The sequence below is a fragment of the Amblyomma mixtum genome, chromosome 3 (assembly GCF_055824585.1).
Source record: "Amblyomma mixtum isolate Tamu chromosome 3, ASM5582458v1, whole genome shotgun sequence".
NCBI classification, from domain to species: Eukaryota; Metazoa; Arthropoda; class Arachnida; order Ixodida; family Ixodidae; genus Amblyomma; species Amblyomma mixtum.
This window is the reverse complement of record NC_143014.1, coordinates 392,090,780-392,109,677: the sequence shown is the minus strand read 5'-3', so window position 1 is coordinate 392,109,677 and position 18,898 is coordinate 392,090,780. Positions and strand designations below refer to the sequence as shown.

Here is an 18,898-nt window from a genome sequence, read left to right as displayed (position 1 = left end):
TGAACCTTTAGGCATGTTCTTTCTGATTGGACTACACAGCCTCTGGAAAACGCGCATGGTGGAGCGACATTGTGAAGCTGTTGTTTCTACAAGAGAACACTGCAGCAGAATGATTTTTCCTCTGAAAAAATTGTATGGCCAGACTGAATTCGGACCAAAGTGGCGACCACTCCTAGTGCTGTGTTCTTCATTGCCCTTTTTCTAGTGCATCGTTGCTTAGTTGTGTCGTATTATGATGCAGTAGTGATGTGCCATGTGTTGCGTCTTTTTTCGTGCTTTGTTTAGGTGTGTCTTATTATGCATTGTGTTGATCTTCGATTGTTTTCTTCATGGTTTGTTCATAGTTCATGTGCATAGAACATTACTTCACTGTATTAAATATTATGTTTTGAAAAGACAGAAACTTTGTAGCCTGTGGATTGCATGCTCGCCTCGCAATCTGAAGGTCCTTGGTTCGATTCCCCGGCACCTTGTGAACAAATTATTTCTTCGCTGTTTACTTCACTGGGGGTTTTGTGGGCCACCTTTTCTGGACGCCGACAGCAACGCCGGGTTTCCTTGCGGATGGGCCATATTAGGCTTTCGCCTTTAAAAAAATTAGCTACACTAAGTTGGGGTTGAAATACGCAGACGCATTTAAAAGATAGTGGCATAGACATAAAGGCTACGCTCCTCAAGGGCAGTCTTGTATTAAGCGAACTAGTATTTCCCAAAAAAGTTCCACAACACTAGTGAAAACAGCGTATCATGTTTTAAGAATTATACAAGCATCCACCACTTGTAGCAAAGTCTCCACAGCTTCCGAACAGAAATCCGCGCATTTTATTATGAAGTATTTCATTCTTTTACTTTCGGAAACTTGTTTCTGTCAGAAGTACACCAGGCCAATTATGTTAGCAGTCTTTGTAAAACGATTTTAAGACAGTACCCTAAGAAGTCGAAGCTGGCATTCGTCGTCTCCTGTGGGTCTACACAATCTAAAAGGCGACAAGGCTCCGTCACCTGGCCACATGCGGGTCTTTCGCTGAACATTTCTGCATGATATGATGTTTAGACGCAGGTGTCGCAACATCGTTCTCTCAATACTTCATTCGATCTGCAATCGTTTTCTTAGTTTTATAGCAATGCCCCTTGTTTAGTTCATAAACATTTCCTTTTTATGCCGTAAGGCAACAAACATCGCCAAAAGCGGATGCGGGCCGCGCGTCTTCGTTATGTCTCTCACAATCCTCTTTTTCTTCAAAGTGGTCGATTCTCTAAAAACTCAGAAGATATATGCGAGAAATTGATTGCTAGTGTCGTTATCTTTTATTTTTTAGGTTTAGAAGTAAGATGGTGAGGAAGAAAGGTTCCTCGGCACACAAGCTGGAAACTGGTAGGCAAAGGGGAATGAACCTCTTGTTTGCTGCGACTGATCGAATACGTTGCCTTGAGCACGTGTCTCGTTCTTCGTCTTCATCCACGAGCCACCGGCGGAGCCGCTAGCGTGCATCCGGGAGCACGGGCTGGTTCGTACCTCGCAAGCGCCGGCTACCCAGCGGCCCCCTGAAGGCCCCCACCGACCTACAGCTGGTGCAGCAGCGGCGAGCATTGCCGACTACGGTAGGCTTCGCCGGTATGGTGGGGAGCTGGCGCCGAAGGGGCTGCGCCGCCCTCAGCCGCGCCTAAATTCTGCGCCCGGCCTCACCCGCTCCGAAGGAGAGGGGCCGACACGATGCATGGTCGCCGGTCGTCGCGGTCTATGCGCATTGTGCGCAGCAGTTCGTCGTCGTCCGAAGACGTCGTATCGGTGACGCAGGACCGACGGTCCTCGCGAGTGGTGCGAGTCATCCCCATCGGGTCTGCGTCCCGGCGCCTCGTCCGCGTCGTCCAAGACCCGCCGCCTGATATTTCTGGTCAAAATGTTCGGATCGTACAGAGGAAAGGGTCGTCCTCCCAGGTGCACCTCTACGAATCCAGCGATGATAGTAGCGGGGAGCAGCCAGAGCTGGCAGCGCTGCGCGTGTATCGCCGCAAGTCAGAGCCATCCGCTCAAATTCGTGTGTCCAACGAAGGACAGGGCTCCGAGGACGACAAGCGAGTATACATCATTAAAGGGGACGAGTCCAGCGCCCGCGTGCAGGTAAGACTGGCCGGTGAAGAAGAGCGACTGGTCGGCCAATCAGTCCTCATGCAAGATTCATCGTCCCCCGTCCGAGTTAAATTAGTGAAGGATGACGGGCCTCAGACCATTCATGTTTACCAGAAAGACTCGCCACCCCCACCGAGACTGCGAATAATCAAAGAGCCTCCTGATCCTCCCCAAACGTTCCACGTGCACCAGAAGGAACCATCCGAGCCTGCTCAACTGCGCCTCATCAAGGAACCCGCCGATCCTCCGCAAACGTTCCACGTGCACCAGAAGGAACCATCTGAACCTGCTCAACTGCACCTCATCAAGGAACCCCCAGATCCTCCCCAAACGTTCCATGTCCACCAGAAAGAACCTTCACCACCTGCACAGCTACACATCATCAAAGAACAGCCGGATCCGCCTCAGACTTTCCATGTACACCAGAAAGAACCAGCGAGGCCTCCGCAGCTGCACCTCATCCGAGAACCTCCGGGACCTGCACAGACGTTTCACATACGCCAGAAAGAGCCCGCGCCACCACCGGAGATTCATGTCATCAAGCAGCAGTGCGCTCCGCCTATGCCCGTGCACATCATCCAGAAGGAGCCACCACCACCACCTCAGATTCACATCATCAAGCAACCGGCCCCACCGCCTCAAACGTTTCATGTCATACAGAAGGAGCCCGCCCCGCCCCCGCAGCTGCACATCGTCAAGCAGGCCACACAGGCGCCGCCTCCTGTGCACGTTGTGCAGAAAGAGCCCGCTCCGCCCGCACAGCTACATCTGGTAAAGGAACCGGCGCCACCACCGCAGACGTTTCACGTACGCCAGAAGGAACCAGCCCCGCCCGCTCAGTTACACCTTATCAAAGAGCCCGCGGGGCCTCCCCAGACCTTTCACGTGCGACAGCAGGAACCGGCGCCACCTCCTGAGCTGCACCTCATCAAGGAGCCAGCGGAACCCGCCAAGACCTTCCACGTACACCAACAGGAACCGACGCCACCTCCCGAAGTTCACGTAATCAAGGATCCGGCTCCCCCGCCTCAGACTGTCCACGTGCACCAGAAGGAGCCAACACCCCCTCCAAATATTCAAATTATCAAAGATCCAGCCCCGCCACCGAAAACTATCCACTTGCACGACCAGGGTTCGCCCACTCAGGTGCGGGTCGTCAAGGATCCGGGCCCTCAGAGTATTCACGTCCACGACGACGACTCAGACTCTCAGGTGCGCGTGATCAAGGCGCGGCGGTCGTCGGCGAGACGGGCGTCCGGGCTGCAGGACGAACAGGCGATGCAACTGCGCGTCCTCAGAAGCGGGGCAAAGTCGGAGATGGTATGCCTCCGCCAGTCCCAATCATCCTCATCCTTCAGTGAGGTGGATCTTACGCCCGCAGTCACCAGAGTGCTCAGCTTTCCAAGGCAAAAAAGTGCGCGCGCGACTAAGGTAAGAACATCGGGCGGTTCACACCCGTTTGGGTTTCCAGATGCCTAAAATTTGCAGCCTACATCGCCATCTAGAGTAGGTGCATGCAATGGACTGCAGGAAAAGCCACAGCACATTCTAGAACGGCTTATAGACGGTAACAGCCACACTTGCGCGTTGGCCTTTTGATTGTTGTGCAGTCAGGGCGGAATGAAACGCGAACAGCACTATCCACAAGATAAAAAAATACTACTTGTTTGCTTTCAGCTTGAGTACGCAACTAGCCTCAATCATGTTTAAGGGTAGAAGGTTTATCAAAGCGTATATTCATAAACCATCTATGAAGGAATATATCTCTGCAAAGTGAGAAAGTACTGCATATGCGTGTTCGCGTTTCATTCCGACCTGACTGCAGATGGCGCTGCTTTCGCGCTCTTATAGCCTTCGATTTGGGCAGCGCGCAGCCTTCTCCCTGGCTGCTATCGCGATTTGACGAGCCGCCGCCATCAGCCGCTTGTGATCGATCACACAGAGCGCTCGGCTTTTTTTCTGTTCTTTTGGTGCTTACGTGCCGCCGCATTCAGGTCAGCGAATTTGCTAACTGCTAACTAGATAATTGTCCCACAAACCAATACCTTCTTACTAACACGAGGTACTAAAAGTAGAACTAGAGAAAGTAACTGCTTTAAGAAGCTAGTGAAGGGCATTGCAGTCACAAAAAAAGGTAGTAGTATTCAAAAAGAAAATGGTTAGAAACCATTTTTGTGTATATGTTGCTGGGCCCACAATACGATGTGTTGGCGTGGCATGTTAAATTTTTGTAGAGTAGAAAAATGAAAAAAAACTATATGTTCAATTTTGCTAGCGCCCGACACCAGTGAGAAAACTGCCCCCCGTGGCTGCTGGCAGTTGAAAAAGAGGTGGCTTGGGAAGAGCAACCTGGGTCACACAAGCCCCACCTATGGCTGCAACTGCCATTGCAGGGCAGTGGCGCCTCGCTTAACCGCTGCACCACTGCACCAGATGGGGTATGAAGGATCCCAGGGGTCTATGAATGCTAAGTAAAGAATGATCAATTCCGTATGTATGGGCATTAACCTATTTACGCTACTGCATCATACCCTTCAGGTGTAGCTTAACTGCCTTCTTAATTTTTTTTTTAACTATAGAGCTGTGGAACTGCACTGGGCTAAGTAGCTCAAGTGAGTTACCGCCTCCTCTCTCTGTCGCTTACGCCGTTGGCGTTCATAAGCAGTTTTCATCTCAATGCGATGCTCCGTCAAAATCCCGCGTGGATCGGCTTCCCGTACGGCAGGGCACGCGTCAGGATCTTATCTGAGGGGCAAAAGGACCTCACGTTGTTGAGCGCTGCGGCGGGCGAGAGTCGCTTCCTCCTGCTGCGAAAACTCCGTAGCATTGCTGATGTAGGCAACGCGGGGCCGTATTCTATAAGGAGCCATTGTCGCTTTCCCATTTCATTTGGCGCGATATGTCCGCATGACGTAAGCACCAGATGGAAGCAGCAGCGGCCAGTCACATAAATCCCTGCATAGCGGGTCCCCAAGTCGACGATAGCCTTCGCCACTCGCCACACGCACCGACTCATCATTCGCTGCGATATGCAGCCAATGGTGAGGCCCGGTCGCCAATAAACGAATGGTCGAGTTGCTCCCACGGACGCTTGAAAGCCGCCGCTATGTCACCCAACAACAGCGAGCAATGCCAGAGGGCCAACTGGATCCGAAATCTAAAATGGATCCTTACAGAATACAGCCCCTGCGGTGCCCAAGCTGCGCTGAAATAGTTCAACAGAACTGAAAACTGCTGCTGTTAGCCGTTTGGCCGCTAACGCGAGGCCACATTCTGAACCATTAGAGGCGCGCATTCGTCTGATAATAGCTTCTCTCGACGTAGCCCAGTTTGCTGACGCTCGCCACATTCGCCAGAGTGCAGAAGCTCATGCCTATAAACGCAGTCAGGTAACGTCGACAAGCTCTATATGGATGTGCCGAAAACTTCTCACTTTCTCGCTAGGCCATGTTACAGCTCTGCGATCGCCTTGGCAAAGTTGCAACGCAGGTTGCCTATAGCAGTGCAGCTGCACCGCTCTCTGTCACCCCGCCGTGCTTAGTTTTGGCGTCACGCCAGCTGCTGCTCGCTCCGCACTTGCTGCACCTCCGCTCTGACGTCACGTGCTTGGCTAACGTTGCCTCACGTTGGCGCTTTCTGCACTTTCGCTATCTCGCAGTCCTCCGTGCGGTTACCCTACGGGCGATTGCCTCCGCTCGAGGATAGCTACTAAAAATAGCTCTCGCTGTAGAGATAGCAAATTTAGACCGAAGAAATGAATAATTTTCATCCAGTGGGCAATGTATTTCCAATCCCTAGAGCAAGGGTGCGAGATAGTTGGGAATCCATGTCTAAACTACTACCGCGCAACTCTGAAAAAAGAAGGACTCACAGACAAGCACACAAGCGCTGATTTCCAACTGAAATTGATCGGAAAAAACTAGATGTTTATGCTCATTTCGGAACAACCAAATAAAAAATGATAATACTTGGTGCATTCCGTTATCAAGAATCGAAATTCTGATTTGTCAAGGCACCCGAAGGCGAGCCAACCAAATAATCATGTAGCCTAGATATCTCCGCTGCTTCCACAATCTCCCTCACTCTCTGGTCAAGATGCCTTCTGACCTCAGAACACCTGGCGAAATGATGTGTTACCGGCCTTTCGCTGCCTGAATCTCGGTCGGCTCACAGTCACGACAATGCAGCGCTGGATTTTCTGGGCCCGTATTTTGACGCGATGGCGTTAGAGGTCCCGTCAGAAGAAAAATCCGGTTGTGTCATGAAATTCCCATTGGTCGGCAGTGTCGTGACCTCACAACCACATGATCCCGCGTTGGTAATTCAAACACCTAGCTTTGATCACACAGTACAACTGTGATGACGTCACTGCACAATTCCTCACTGGTCTACAGGGTCATGACGTCATCTCAACACCATGACTTGGTGCCCGTGAAGAAAGAACAGCAATTGCGAAAGAAAAAAGGTCGACCCGGGACTCTAATCTCTGCCGGGCGGTCCACCCCTCGACCACTGGGAAACGTTCGTTCAGCAGGACAGTTCAGGGGCTTTACGCGACCACCTCATCCCGCATAGCAGCGCTGTCGTGTTGAGCTCTTAAGGCTACTTAAGCGTCCCCAGAAATGTTTAGTTCTGTAGTCATGTTCCTTGAGGCGCCTGTTGAAGCAGGGAAAACAAGCAACTGCCAGTCACATAAATCAAAAACAAGAGCTATAGCAAAGGAAATGAATCGTCGTTCCGTAGCGACGTAAACGCCTTCTCGGCCCTCACGAAGCTACGTAGGCACGGTACGCGCATGAAAGAGAGAACGAACACAGGCGGTATGACGCGTGGCATTAAGAGCTCTTCGTTCAGTTGGCCGAAGGTGTTGTGTACTCAGTTTCACTTTCATGCAGCAAGCTTTACGTAGGTCAGGGGGCAGGGTGCCTAAATGAGGGCCTCAAGGAACGTGACTGTATACATATAACTAATAAGAGGGGCACAGGAAATCTGGCGCCCAATTGTCGTAACTGCAAAATAGGACACCAAACTTCTGGCAACGCAGTGCAGTGCTGACATTATTCTGTCAGCTGTTCCGGGGTCAGCAGGCACTCGGAGCAGATAGTGAGAGAGATTGTGGAGTCAGCGGACAGATCTAGGTTGCAATATTGTATTAGCTTGCCTTCGGTTTCTCTGACGAAAGCGGAATCGCAATTTTTGATAATTAGTGCACCAAGCATTTTATTTTAATTTCTTTCCTAAATCAACATGCACGTAGCAGTTCTTTCAAATAAATTTCACTTGGAACTCGGCGTTTGTGGGCCTGGTCTCTGTCCTTAATTGCAGTGTTGCGCTGCAGTACTGTAGTATTACCACAGCTTAAAGGTTATTATTTTCTTCGGGGCGAAAACGCATCAGTGTGAAATGTAGGGAATGCAACGGGCGCTCGAAGTTATTGGCTCGGATAGCTGCGACTGAATATATGTGCAGAATGCCGATTTCTTAAACGCTTTCACAGCCAACCATAACTTTCTGTAAACCAGTGCTTTAGGTCTGCGCTGGCGAAAGCGAACACAGCTGTTGCGTTGTTTCAGCGCGGCCACCTCCCATGCGGGTTTAAATCCCGGTACGGATTCTTTATTAAGGAGGAAACCTTTAATGTCTCATCGTTGTAAGCAGCAGTTGTCGACAGAAATTTCACGCTTTTCAATTGGTCGAAACGGTCGTGACGTCACAATGCGCGAATTTCAAACGGGGCCAATTGTACTTTGGCTAGTAACCATGCAACCAATTGAAGGGATCGTATAGTGATGCTCCAAGTAAGTTGGAGTGAGCTTAGTTAATTGCTTAATTATCCAATTAGCCTAATTAACTTTTCTAGTCAGGCTATATAAACAAATGAAACCGAATAGGAAATTGGTCGACCTCGGGAGTCGAGCCCCGGTCTTCGGCGTGCGAGACGAGCATGCTATCCACTCCAACATGCCAGGTCGATGGTTTGGAATGAAAAAGGCGCGTCTAGTGAATACGGTGTCTTCGCTCACTCCCATCCTCCTCCCTTCCCTTCCGGCGAGGTTCAGGTGTCCACCGAGATATGACAGGCAGATACATTTCGTTTCCTCAAAAACCAATTACCGACGAGCAAGCGTAGAACAGAAAGGGCGATGGCGTTTATGGACTCCCTGGCAGCGTTGCAAGACGCTGTCGCGTTCCACTCTTGGAGGCGAAACTTAACATCTTAACCACAAATAAGTGACCACACGTTAGGTCAAAAAAGTGCCCCCCTGAATTTTGACGGCTGTCCATCGAGATATGTGAGACAGCTACTGCGTAATTTCCTTTCCTCAAATACAATTTTCATTTTCTTCATTACAGCCCTCTTTGTCTTCTTTCACTCCCACTTCCTCCCTTCCTCTACGGTGCGCGGTTCAGGTGTCCACCGAGATGGTAGAGAATTGCTTCTCCATTTCCTTTCCTCAAAAAGCGCTGCGTTCAAAGGGCCAGGCATCGCGCCGAACGGGTGGTGGCGTTCCGTAGACTCCCTGGCAGCGCTACAACACGCTGTCGCGTTCCACTCCTAAAGGCGAAGCTTAAGCGTCATTAATTAGCAGTTAATTAGTATTCAGGCATTAATCAGTAATTACCCATTAGTCAGTGATTTGTCATCACTTAGTAATTAGTACTCAATTATACGTGACGCCGCCAGTGCCACAGAAGCAGTCAAAGTGGTGCGGAAAACGCTTTCGCCTCTACGCACTTTAGACAGTCAAAGTGCCCCCTGAATTTTTGACTGCGTGAGAGCCACGACGTGCACGTACCAAAGTCACACCCAAGGTAGTTACCGAAATACGGTATAGCGGTACCCACTGCCTTCGGCACATAGCGCTAAATATCACGCTTGGGGAGTGCGATCGCACCACCCATTTCGGCTGACATCACCGGGTCTCTTTTCCTCGGGAAAGCCTGAGCTGATCCGATCGTCCTGTGGATAAAAAATGTGGAAATTTGTTGTTATTTTGTAGAATATAGAGCGAAATACACCAAACCCAGATAGCCAGAAGCGAGGACAGAGTAGTGTGTGTGTCGCTCGTGGCTCTTATGTGTTTCGTGTGTTCTGCGCCCCTTTTCAATCCAAAACCGACCTCTGCAGCCACGCGTGTAACGTGTGCCCGTTACGTCCTGTGCGCCACACACATATATTGTGGGCGCACTTACGTGCACAGAACGTTCAGCTGAGGCGACATGCATTTACAGAAACTAATGAGCCTGGTATTATAAACCATTCGGCCTAGTTTCACATTAAGATGCCACACGATGCATAAGGTGCGACAGTAAGTCCCTATCCTTTGTTTACGCCTAGACCACTGCGTGCCTTTAATGGAGCTTCCCATGGAATAACGCTGAACGGATGGGCTCGTGTGTGTTGTCAAATATTACTTCGATCTACATTTACACAGTGACAGGGAAATGACGACTAGCGGTCATGTTTTTATAGAAGACTTACCAGTCTTTGAGGACAGACATTGCCCATGCACCTCTCCATAGATGTACAATGCGGATGACCGGCCGAGGGCCGTCGAAGATGGCTTGTCCTTGACTTTGTTCCGCAAACGAGACAGTGCTGCGAAGCTCGCATTTTCGCAGCGTTGCTGGCAGCTCCGCCGTGGTGTCGACCCCGAAGAAAGGCCGCCTCGTAGCTGTAGCTGTAAAACCGTTCCATGGTGAAAGGGAAAATAAAACTCCCAGTGCAGTTACCACTTTGTAACGCGAAATTAAGCAATATCCTGTTGCGGTAATGAACACAATACGTTTATTCCTTATTTTCTGTCTTGTCTAGCAGAGTGCGCGTCGCGTTGCTGTGCTCTCACTCGTGACGTCACAGTGTTCTGAGCACTCAGCATGGCGCCTTGCAGTAACATCATGCGTGACATCACCCGCTTGAAAGCGTAGCAAGCGTAGATGGCCCTTTCTCGAGAGGACACGACCCTGGTCCCAAGTGGACAGTGGATGAAGGCGACCGTTCCCTCCCATGATAGGCTGTTTGGCCGGCACCAGTGGCTCGGAAGGAGCATGACGGCGCCTGAACGGTGCCGTAGCTCGGGTGAGCGGACGCCTACAAACAAATTTTCAGTGAGCACTGCGCATCACATTTTCGCTTTTATGACTGGTATGTACTTTTGCAAATAAAAAAATCGTAAATTGTCGTGTTTAACGCTTCGAAGTGGTGGTGGTGAAAACATTTATTTAATCATAGAGAGAGGTGCTGGGGGTCGTGACTTGAAGGGTCACGCCCTTACAACCACTAGGTGGGATGCCTAGTCAGGCACCCCATTGGCGGCTGCCGCAGCAAGGGCGCGCTGCGGTAAAGCCCTTTGGGCCTCGAGGTTGGAACAACCGGACAGGGTCGCCTCCCAGTCCTCTCGGGTAGGGTTTGGGGTAGGGGGTAAGGATGGGTTCTGCTGGCAGGCCCACACCATGTGGTAGGTGTCAGACACCTCCCCACAATGTGAGCACCGCCCGTCGAATTGAGGACCGAAATGCTGTAGAGTTGCCTGGCACAGCATCGTGTTGGTGAGCAGGCGCAGGACTACCCGCTCGTTGACCTTCCCCAGCCCTTTGCACGGGGTTGGAAGAGTTTGGTGAGTGGATTTGTAATAACCGCACATTTCCTTAAAAGTGTAAACCGGATTGAAATCGAACTCCTGGTCGGCGTCGGGTCCCGTGGGAAATGCCCGGAGAGAGAACGCGCGGGCGGCGGCGTCGGCTGCCTAGTTTCCGTGGAGGCCTTGGTGACCTGGAGCCCAAACGAGAGATCGGTGGGCCGAATCCGAGTCTCGTCTACAATTTTAGTAGGTGCGGTAAGCCAGGGGAGTTTCCCACGCTTGCTCGACGTTTCGACAAGACCCTCGTGAGTCGAGAATTATGTATTTGGAGCAGGAGTCGGAGGCTGCTGACTGGGCCTTGAAAGTAGGGGCGCCTACTGTTTGGCCCTTGTGGACGACCGCGGCCGTGCACCATCCCCTGGTGTCCGGGCCGGTCGCGTCCAGGTAGAAGACTCCTGGTTTGCTCCCAAAATGACGGTCCAAGGCTTCCGCCCGCGCCAGGCGCCTGCCATTATGGTCCTCTTTGGACATGTTGGCGGGGAGAGGCCGCACGTGGAGGTCGCATCTCCAGTGTACGGGAAGGCGGCTTCTCTTTTCTGTGAATTGGGTGTGCTGGATGTGAAGCCAGGCCAGAAGGCGGCGACCCGACCCTGTCTTTGTGAGACGAGTGTATTGGCGGTTGAGGTGGGCCTCCCGAAGCTCCCTGAAAGTGTTCAACACCCCCAGTGCCTTGAGGTGGCTGGTAGGGGTAGAGACCGGGAGAGTCCAGCGCTCGTTTCATTACAATGCGGAGGATGACCTCGAGGCCATCCTCCTGTTTCCGCAGGTGTAGATATGGAGTCGAATACAATATTCGACTGGTCACGAATGCGTTCGCCAGCCGCAAGGAGTCTTTGCATCGTAACCCGCCGCGCTTGTTAGATACCTGGAGGACCATGCGGCCCTCCTGGTCCCCACCTGCCGGTGCTTGGCGAGTGTTGTGTCGCAGCGTCCCTGGTTGTGTCCGAAAAGTCCCAGGACTCTGATTTTTTTGGATTCGTGAATGAAACCGCTTTGCAAGGAGAGATGGATTTGGGTCGAGCATGTGCGCGAGGGGCGCAGATGAACGAATTTCGATTTCTGCAGGGAGCATTGCAGACCGCAGCCTCGGGCATAGCGGTCCACTATGCTGGCGGCCGTTTGCAGGCTGGTCTCCATGTCCCCCAGGCGTCCTTGCGTAGCCCAGGGGGTGATGTCGTCGGTGTACAGCGCGTGCTGGACCCCTTCGACCGCACCCGGCAGGGCAGGTAGGCGCATCATGGCAATGTTGAATAGCCGAGGGGACAGCACCGCGCCTTTGGAGTCCCCCTCGTGCCGAGCAGGAAAGGCCCGAGCTCTTCGTACTGTATTCGGAAGTGGGACAGTCTGTCCGTGAGAATTTGCTTCACGTGATTTAAGGTATTGGTGCCGCAATGAGTTTGACTCAAATGTGTGAGTATGACCTCGTGAGTTACGTTGTCGAACGCTGCTTTCAGGTCGAGCGCGAGGACAATTTTATCCTTTGGAAGGGGGGGGGGGGGGAGGGGAAAGTGATGGGGTTCAAGATTTCGCGGTCGAGTTGGAGCAGGACATCCTGTGTGGATCTATGTGGGCGAAATCCGAACGTTGTGTCCACGAAGATGTTGTGTTGTTCGAGGCACTTGGGCAGCCGATCCCGCACCATCGTCTCCATCAATTTGCCCACACACGAGGTGAGAGAGATGGGGCGGAGGTTGTCTGTGTCGATCAGTTTCCCGGCCTTCGGTATGAAGGTGACAAGGGCCGTCTTCCAGTCAATGGGGTGGTGGGTTTCCCCCGTCCAGATCGCATTGATGTATTCTAGAAGGTGCTGGCACGCTAAATCAGGAAGGTTCGCCAAAAGTTTGACGATGACCTTGTCCCGGCCCGGCGTGGTGCCCCTCTTCATTTTGGCCAGACTGGCCCGCAAATCATGAAGCTAGAAAAGCTCCAAAATGACACATAGGCTATTAAGGGCGCCGTAGTGGAGTGCTCCGAACAAATCTCGACTACATGCGATTCTGTAAGGTGCACTGGCATATCTTAATACACGGGCGTTTTTGTATTTCTCCTCCATCGAAATACGGCAGCCGCGGATGGAATGAGAGCTGCGTCAATGGGATCAGCAGCCTAATCTCAAAGCCACAAAGAACCACCGCGGCAAGCCCTGCTAATGCATTGTGCAACCTACATCACATTTTAGATTTCTCTGGAATTATTAAGCATGAAATGCTGTTAGCTGCTATTCTCAGCAAATTCAGGCAAACATCAATCTGAGGCTGCGGCGAACCTGAGGACAAACATGAAGCCAAACTTATCCGGAAACGTTCGAATGGTGTCCAGCCCGGAGCGGTATTCGAACCAACACCAACGCAATGAGAGCAGCTCAGTTTTCCGATGCCTTCGACCTCTTCGCTATCACCGCAGCTTCGTGCGCTGAGTGTTGAAACTTCTCTCATGCTGCTGTTTCAAATAGTATTCTTCGTCATCTTCCATCCCTTGGCTTTGCGTTTCGAAATGACGACGCACATATACACGGCGCTCTGTTTAGCTCTATGAAGAGAAACGGCTGATGGTGGCGGCTCTTGGAAGCCTAGAAAAAACAGCCGGGGTGGCCGTTCGGGCTTACAGGGTCGATGAACAGAAGCGCGGGAGGCGCCCAGCATCCCAAGGACCTGGCCACTACAGGAGTGCGGCCATCGTGTCTGCGGCGTCCTAGAATGTGTTTTGCATTTCCTTCAGTTCATTCCATTATTAAACCTACTCTCAACGACGACAGGATACATATTTTTTAGCGCGAAAGCACTTCTTCACGGGGTCAAACCCAGCGGTGTCCCTGACCTTGAGGGTGCAGAAATGAAATAAATATTTCCCTGACTTCATTTCGAACCAGGACTGGCGCGAACAGATGAGCTATGCTGGCCACTGCACGAGAGAGCACTATATTATCGCCGCAGTCGATCACGCCTCGTGTTATACCGTAACACAGTTTAACACGATGCACTCCACATCGTCGTCTTCATCAGCTTCCGTCTGCGGCGCGAACGATTCAGATAGATTAACCTCGATCACAGCTTAACCGGAGTCTAATATCGTCACCAGACGTGCCGAAGACCCAGCAAAGCAACACTATGAGCCAACCAGGCTAAAGACATGCTTCCGCAAGTCTACTCGACTTCACTACCTTAAAACCCTACCACTTTTCTTAAATGTTGTAATATTTTTATCGCACATCAATCGGAAAACATTCTATCTGTTAAAGGGGTCATAATATTACTGTTAAATGCATATGTTATTCTCGTTTGGAGCGCTTGCTGCTGAATTTTTTTTTCATTGTCTTGTGGAGTTGTGGTATACACGTAAATTTACTTATGCGTCGCATGAAAACACAAGTAATGTATCGTGAATACGCTTCCCATATGGTTTATGATTTCGTTATTGTTGAGTATTTTTCCTCATGAGTGTGGTTCGTTGCCTTGAGCTCGGGGCTCATGGGCCCTGTCCGGCATCTTGCCTTCTTCCCTGCCCCAGCACGGAGAAAATCAGTGAAGCAATAGACAACGTGCCGCTAGCTCAGTAATACAGCGCGCTACGCACTCCTCGCCATAGTGTCTTCTCACTGCGCAGGTGCAGCTGGTCAATGCGGAGGACGCGGTGTTCGTGCAGAGCCGCGGGAAGGATGCACCGGAGCCCACTACCGTGCGGATCGCGGAAGCCAGCCCGATGCGGGTGCGCGTCAAGAAGCGCCGCTAGCCTTAACTGGACGCATTTCGAATTCCCACGCCCGCTAGGCGCGCAATGGTCAAGTCTGAGCACTTTTATCACTCCCCTACCCTTGGAGACAGGACAAGAGCGCAGTTGCGATTAAAATTCTTTCCCAGATTTTTCCATACCCAACAATCCTGGATAAAAATTGCCAGTAGCTTAGCTCTGCTATGCCTGGATATACGTAGCGTAAAACGACGGTTATGCTTGGAGAACCTCGGGATAGGAAGAATTTAAATTTTCCAGTCTTCTGCGCCGTTTGGCAGCGGCTCGACTCTCCTTAGCTTCCATGCCGACCTTTAGCTTCCATGTCCTTAGCTTCCATGTCGAGCGCATGCGCAGTAGCGCGCGGCGCAACTGTCGTAAGCGCACGCCGTCGGCGGCGGCAGCGAGTAGCGCACACCGGCTGTGGCGAGGAGGCGACGCACCTGTGCATCTCGTGACGTCACGCGGCTATCGCGCATGCGCATAACAGGCGGCGCACACTGACACGAAACTCGTCTCTGACCCGCGTAGTGTAGCTTTACGCTACAAAAAGCATTTCTGAGCGATAAATGTGTTTACGTGAGCATTATTTCCTTGTAATGTAAGATATCACTATAACAAGCAATACATCCACACATAATCCGACTACAGCCTTGTATCTCTGTTTCTATCGACATTTTTGCTATCGTGAGAAGCGTTCCTAATTGGTTTCTTATGCCACTCCTGCGATCGATGGAAACGCTTTAAAATAACGATTTTTCTGCATATCAGAAGAATGGACAATTACCTTCAACACTGCCATAACAGTGTGTTACAATTTTCCAATTATCAAAGTTTTTGTCCGAGAATGTTGGACATGGATACCTCCTGATGGTGATAGCTCCGGTTTTACAACCTCCATACCCTGTAAATTTGCGTGCTTACTATATTACTACTATTTGTTATTTCGTTATTGTCGAATCGTTTGCCTCAGAAATATAGTGTGTTGCGTTGAACTCGGGGCGCATGGGCCCTTCCAGACATCCTGCCTTTATCCCTGCCCCTACACGGAGAGGATCCGTCAGACAATAAACAAAGTGGCGTTCGCTTAGTGTTCCAGCACTCCACGCACTCCTCGCCATAGAGGCCCCTCACTGCGCAGGTGCAGCTGGTCAGCGCAGAGGACGCGGTGTTCGTGCAGAGCCGCGCGGAGGAGGCAACGGAGCCAACCACTTTGCGGATCTCGGAAGCCAGCCCGATGCGGGTGCGCTTCAAGAGGCGGTAGTATGCGTGCTCCGGGTGCCGGCCTCAAATGGACGCATTTAAAATTGGGTGCATTGGTCGAGTGTTAGCACTTTTAGCACTCCTCTACATTTGAGACAGGTGAAGCGCGCAGCCGCGTTTAAAAAATGACAGTGGTTTAATTATCCTACACCAAATGACCCAGCGATAGCTATTCTTGCCACTACTCAGAAGAGCGTGCTGTCGGGCAACTTGGCTTTGCATGATATAAATGAAGTGGGAGCAAAACTTAGACAACGGCCAAGAAACCCATACGACCACTGACAAGCGATATTTATATCTTGCTTCTACTATGATTCTGGTGTTTCGGGATTGGCCCGTGTCAAATTTGAAGGTTACTATCGTATTAAGCACATTCAAATTCGCCTGGATATCGATTTTGGTGCAAATCAAGATGGACAAATTCGGAGTGGCTTGGGCCAAATTTTAGATAGGCCGGGTTAAATTTGGAGGCCACCATCGTACTGGCCATAGTCAAGTTAGCCTGGATATTGATTCTAATCCAACTCAGAGAAGGCCAAATTTCGGGTGTGCGGGTGGGCCAAATTTTGGGGATGGGGTGGTTCTATGTAGATAATGACCAGGGCCGCATTTGGGGACACCGTCGCATCGGCCAGAGTCAAGAGTGTGATTCTGCATCTGACTTAAGGCTAATGGCATGAATCGCTAAGTCCGAAAGGCATTTGAAGGTCAAAACAAAAACTGAAACTCTAGTCTCAGCATTGAACAGAGCTATCGCTCTAAAATGTTTGCCAGCCTTTTCGATGCCCCTTGAAGGTGGCATCAGTGATTTTATAACGTCCATGTGCAGCTAATTTGCGTATTTGCTATAAAACTACTATTTGTTATTTCGTTATTGCTGAATATTTGCCTCAGGAGCGTGGTTTATTGCCTTGAATTCAGGGGTGCATGGGGCCTGCCAGGCATCTTGCCTTCATTCCTTCCCCTGTATGGAGAGGCTCAGTGAAACAGTGGCGCTCGCTTAGTATTTAAGAGCGCCACGCACTCTTCGCCATAGTGCCTTCTAACCCCGCAGGTACAGCTGGTCAGCGCGGAGGAGGCACCAGAACCCACCATTATGCGGATCTCGGAAGCCAGCCCGATGCGGGTGCGCGTCAAGAAGCGCTAGTATGTGTGCTCCGGGTGCCGGCCTCAAATGGACGCATTTAAAATTGCCGCGCCTTCAAGGCGTGCAGTGGTTGAGTGTTAGGACTTTAAGCACTCCTCTACACTTGAGACATGTCAAGCGCGCAGCCGCGATTAAAATGTTTCCCAGCCTTTTGATACCCTTTGATGGTGACATCTGTCATTTTTTAACCTCCATGTGCAGGGAATTTGCGTATTACTGCCTTACTACTATTTATTATTTCGTTACTGTTGAATATTTTTTCTCGGAAGAGTGGCTTATTGCCTTGAAATAAGGGGTGCATGGGCCCTGCCAGGCATCATTCCTTCATCCCTGCCCCTGTACAGAGAGGATCCGTGAAACAATAAACAAAGTGACGCTAGCTTCAGGGTGTCTCCATGGCCAGCGCCGCTTTCAGGGTGAAGACGGCAGCATGTTGGGTCCCATTCTCCCGTTCGGCTCCATTGAATACAATGCGGCAACGGCCCGTATCCCAGAGAAATCTACCGCTGCCACGCGGAATTCCACAAATTTGGTGTTCTAAGACAAGATGGTACCATCGATTGTTTAAAGATTGATCTGAGTTAGTTACGCTGAAGTGTATAATCTTTCGCAGCTGATGTTCTGAGAAATTTTGCGGCTTGTGAAAAGTCATCTTACAAGGGGGGTATCGTATTTTAGTGCAGTGTCATTACCCGTACACTTTATCTGGCGATTACTTATTTCGGGCTGCAGTTTCATATTCGCCAAAGATTGCCATTCAGAAAGCTTCTCGTTCGACATGAAATCCAAATGTGAGCAGACTCCTTTGACGGCTGCTAATTTCAGTCATTAGGAAGGAAAGCTACAGTTGAAGGCTCGCCTTCCAGTGAAAGGGGTCCCGTGAGCCCTTGTCTCCCCCGACGAGTGACACACAGTCAGCATAAAAGATACCGGTTTATTTCGGACCAAGCCATCGATTCCCAAGGGGCACAACATAGAAAGTAGCGGCGAATTACAACATAAGTCAAGGCTTTCGAGAGCGCAATGCTATGGCTACGACAAAGCTGGGCCCCAAAAGCGCTCTCTCCGGAATCCGCTAGCGCCCCCCATTCGCTTCCTTTATCAAGTCATCACCGCAGAGATAACATGCCACATCTCGCGAGCAGCACTTCCGTCATGCGCAGTTGCGCTGCACCCGTACGCACCTATAGATGACTGCAAAAGAGCGCGCGCAGTTTAAATGGGTGAAAAAGGTCCGTAGATCCCCACAAAAATTCAGGGGGGCGCTTTGTTGACCTAAAGTGCGGTGAGGCGACAGCCTTAAGCGCGGTGTTGCTGCTTGTGTCACTGATATGTGGTTAAGATGTTAAAGGGACCATGAAAAGAATTAAAAGCCGCTTGTAAATGTTAGAAGTGATGCTCAGAAGCATTGACACCAAGTATGAGTCTTCGGAACTGAGCCGGCAATTTATTATGAATTTTTAAAAATCGTGTTTTTTAAAATTCGCGGGCCGCTTGGTGTCTTCGTAGGGAGCAATTCTGAAACCAAAATCGGGAAAACAGACGTCACTAGTCCCATGACGTCGGCAGGCCACCACACGCTGTCATTCGCTAGAGCCGCGGCAGCTTCGACGTCACGGGCACACTTCCGGTAGCGGTGAAAATCGTCTGCTCGAGCTGCCGCGCGACCCCCTCGGGCAAGCGCGAACGAGGGCATTGCCTTCGCGCACATGGTTTTAATTTACCTCTGCCGCCTCTTTCTGTCGCGAGTTCGGGAGCCACTCGCAGTGCCTTTTTCGACCGCCCGAGATGAATACGCCTTGCTGTGTCGTCGGCTGCAAACCCAGTGATTGGCGAGGTGTTGAACTCAGGCATGTTATTCCTAGAGACGTGCGTGAGCGAGCAGCCTGGATGGAGCGCATCGGACTGCCAGCGTCGCACGCCCGCCGAAGACTCCGCGTTTGCGGTCGACACTTCGCACCTGACGCTTACTACTATAACCTAGCGCTC

The 18,898-nt window shown here is 51.0% G+C and overlaps 1 protein-coding gene across 1 annotated transcript; it reads left to right on the top strand.

The window, feature by feature from the left end:
* Window positions 1-1,714: 1,714 nt before the first annotated feature.
* On the top strand, window positions 1,715-16,909 carry LOC149357179 (uncharacterized). Its single transcript, XM_089576525.1, has 5 exons — window positions 1,715-2,197; window positions 2,246-3,562; window positions 14,377-14,478; window positions 15,641-15,742; window positions 16,817-16,909. The coding sequence occupies exons 1-5, from the start codon at window positions 1,715-1,717 to the stop codon at window positions 16,907-16,909; spliced, it is 2,097 nt and encodes a 698-aa protein (XP_089432651.1).
* Window positions 16,910-18,898: the final 1,989 nt, after the last annotated feature.

Coding starts and splice junctions, on each gene's coding strand:
- LOC149357179 (XM_089576525.1), top strand. CDS start 1,715: ATGCATGGTCGCCGGTCGTCGCGGTCTATGCGCATTGTGCGCAGCAGT. Junction 2,198..2,245: donor ATTCATCGTCCCCCGTCCGA/GTTAAATTAGTG, acceptor CATGTTTACCAG/AAAGACTCGCCACCCCCACC. Junction 14,479..15,640: donor CGGAAGCCAGCCCGATGCGG/GTGCGCGTCAAG, acceptor CTCACTGCGCAG/GTGCAGCTGGTCAGCGCAGA.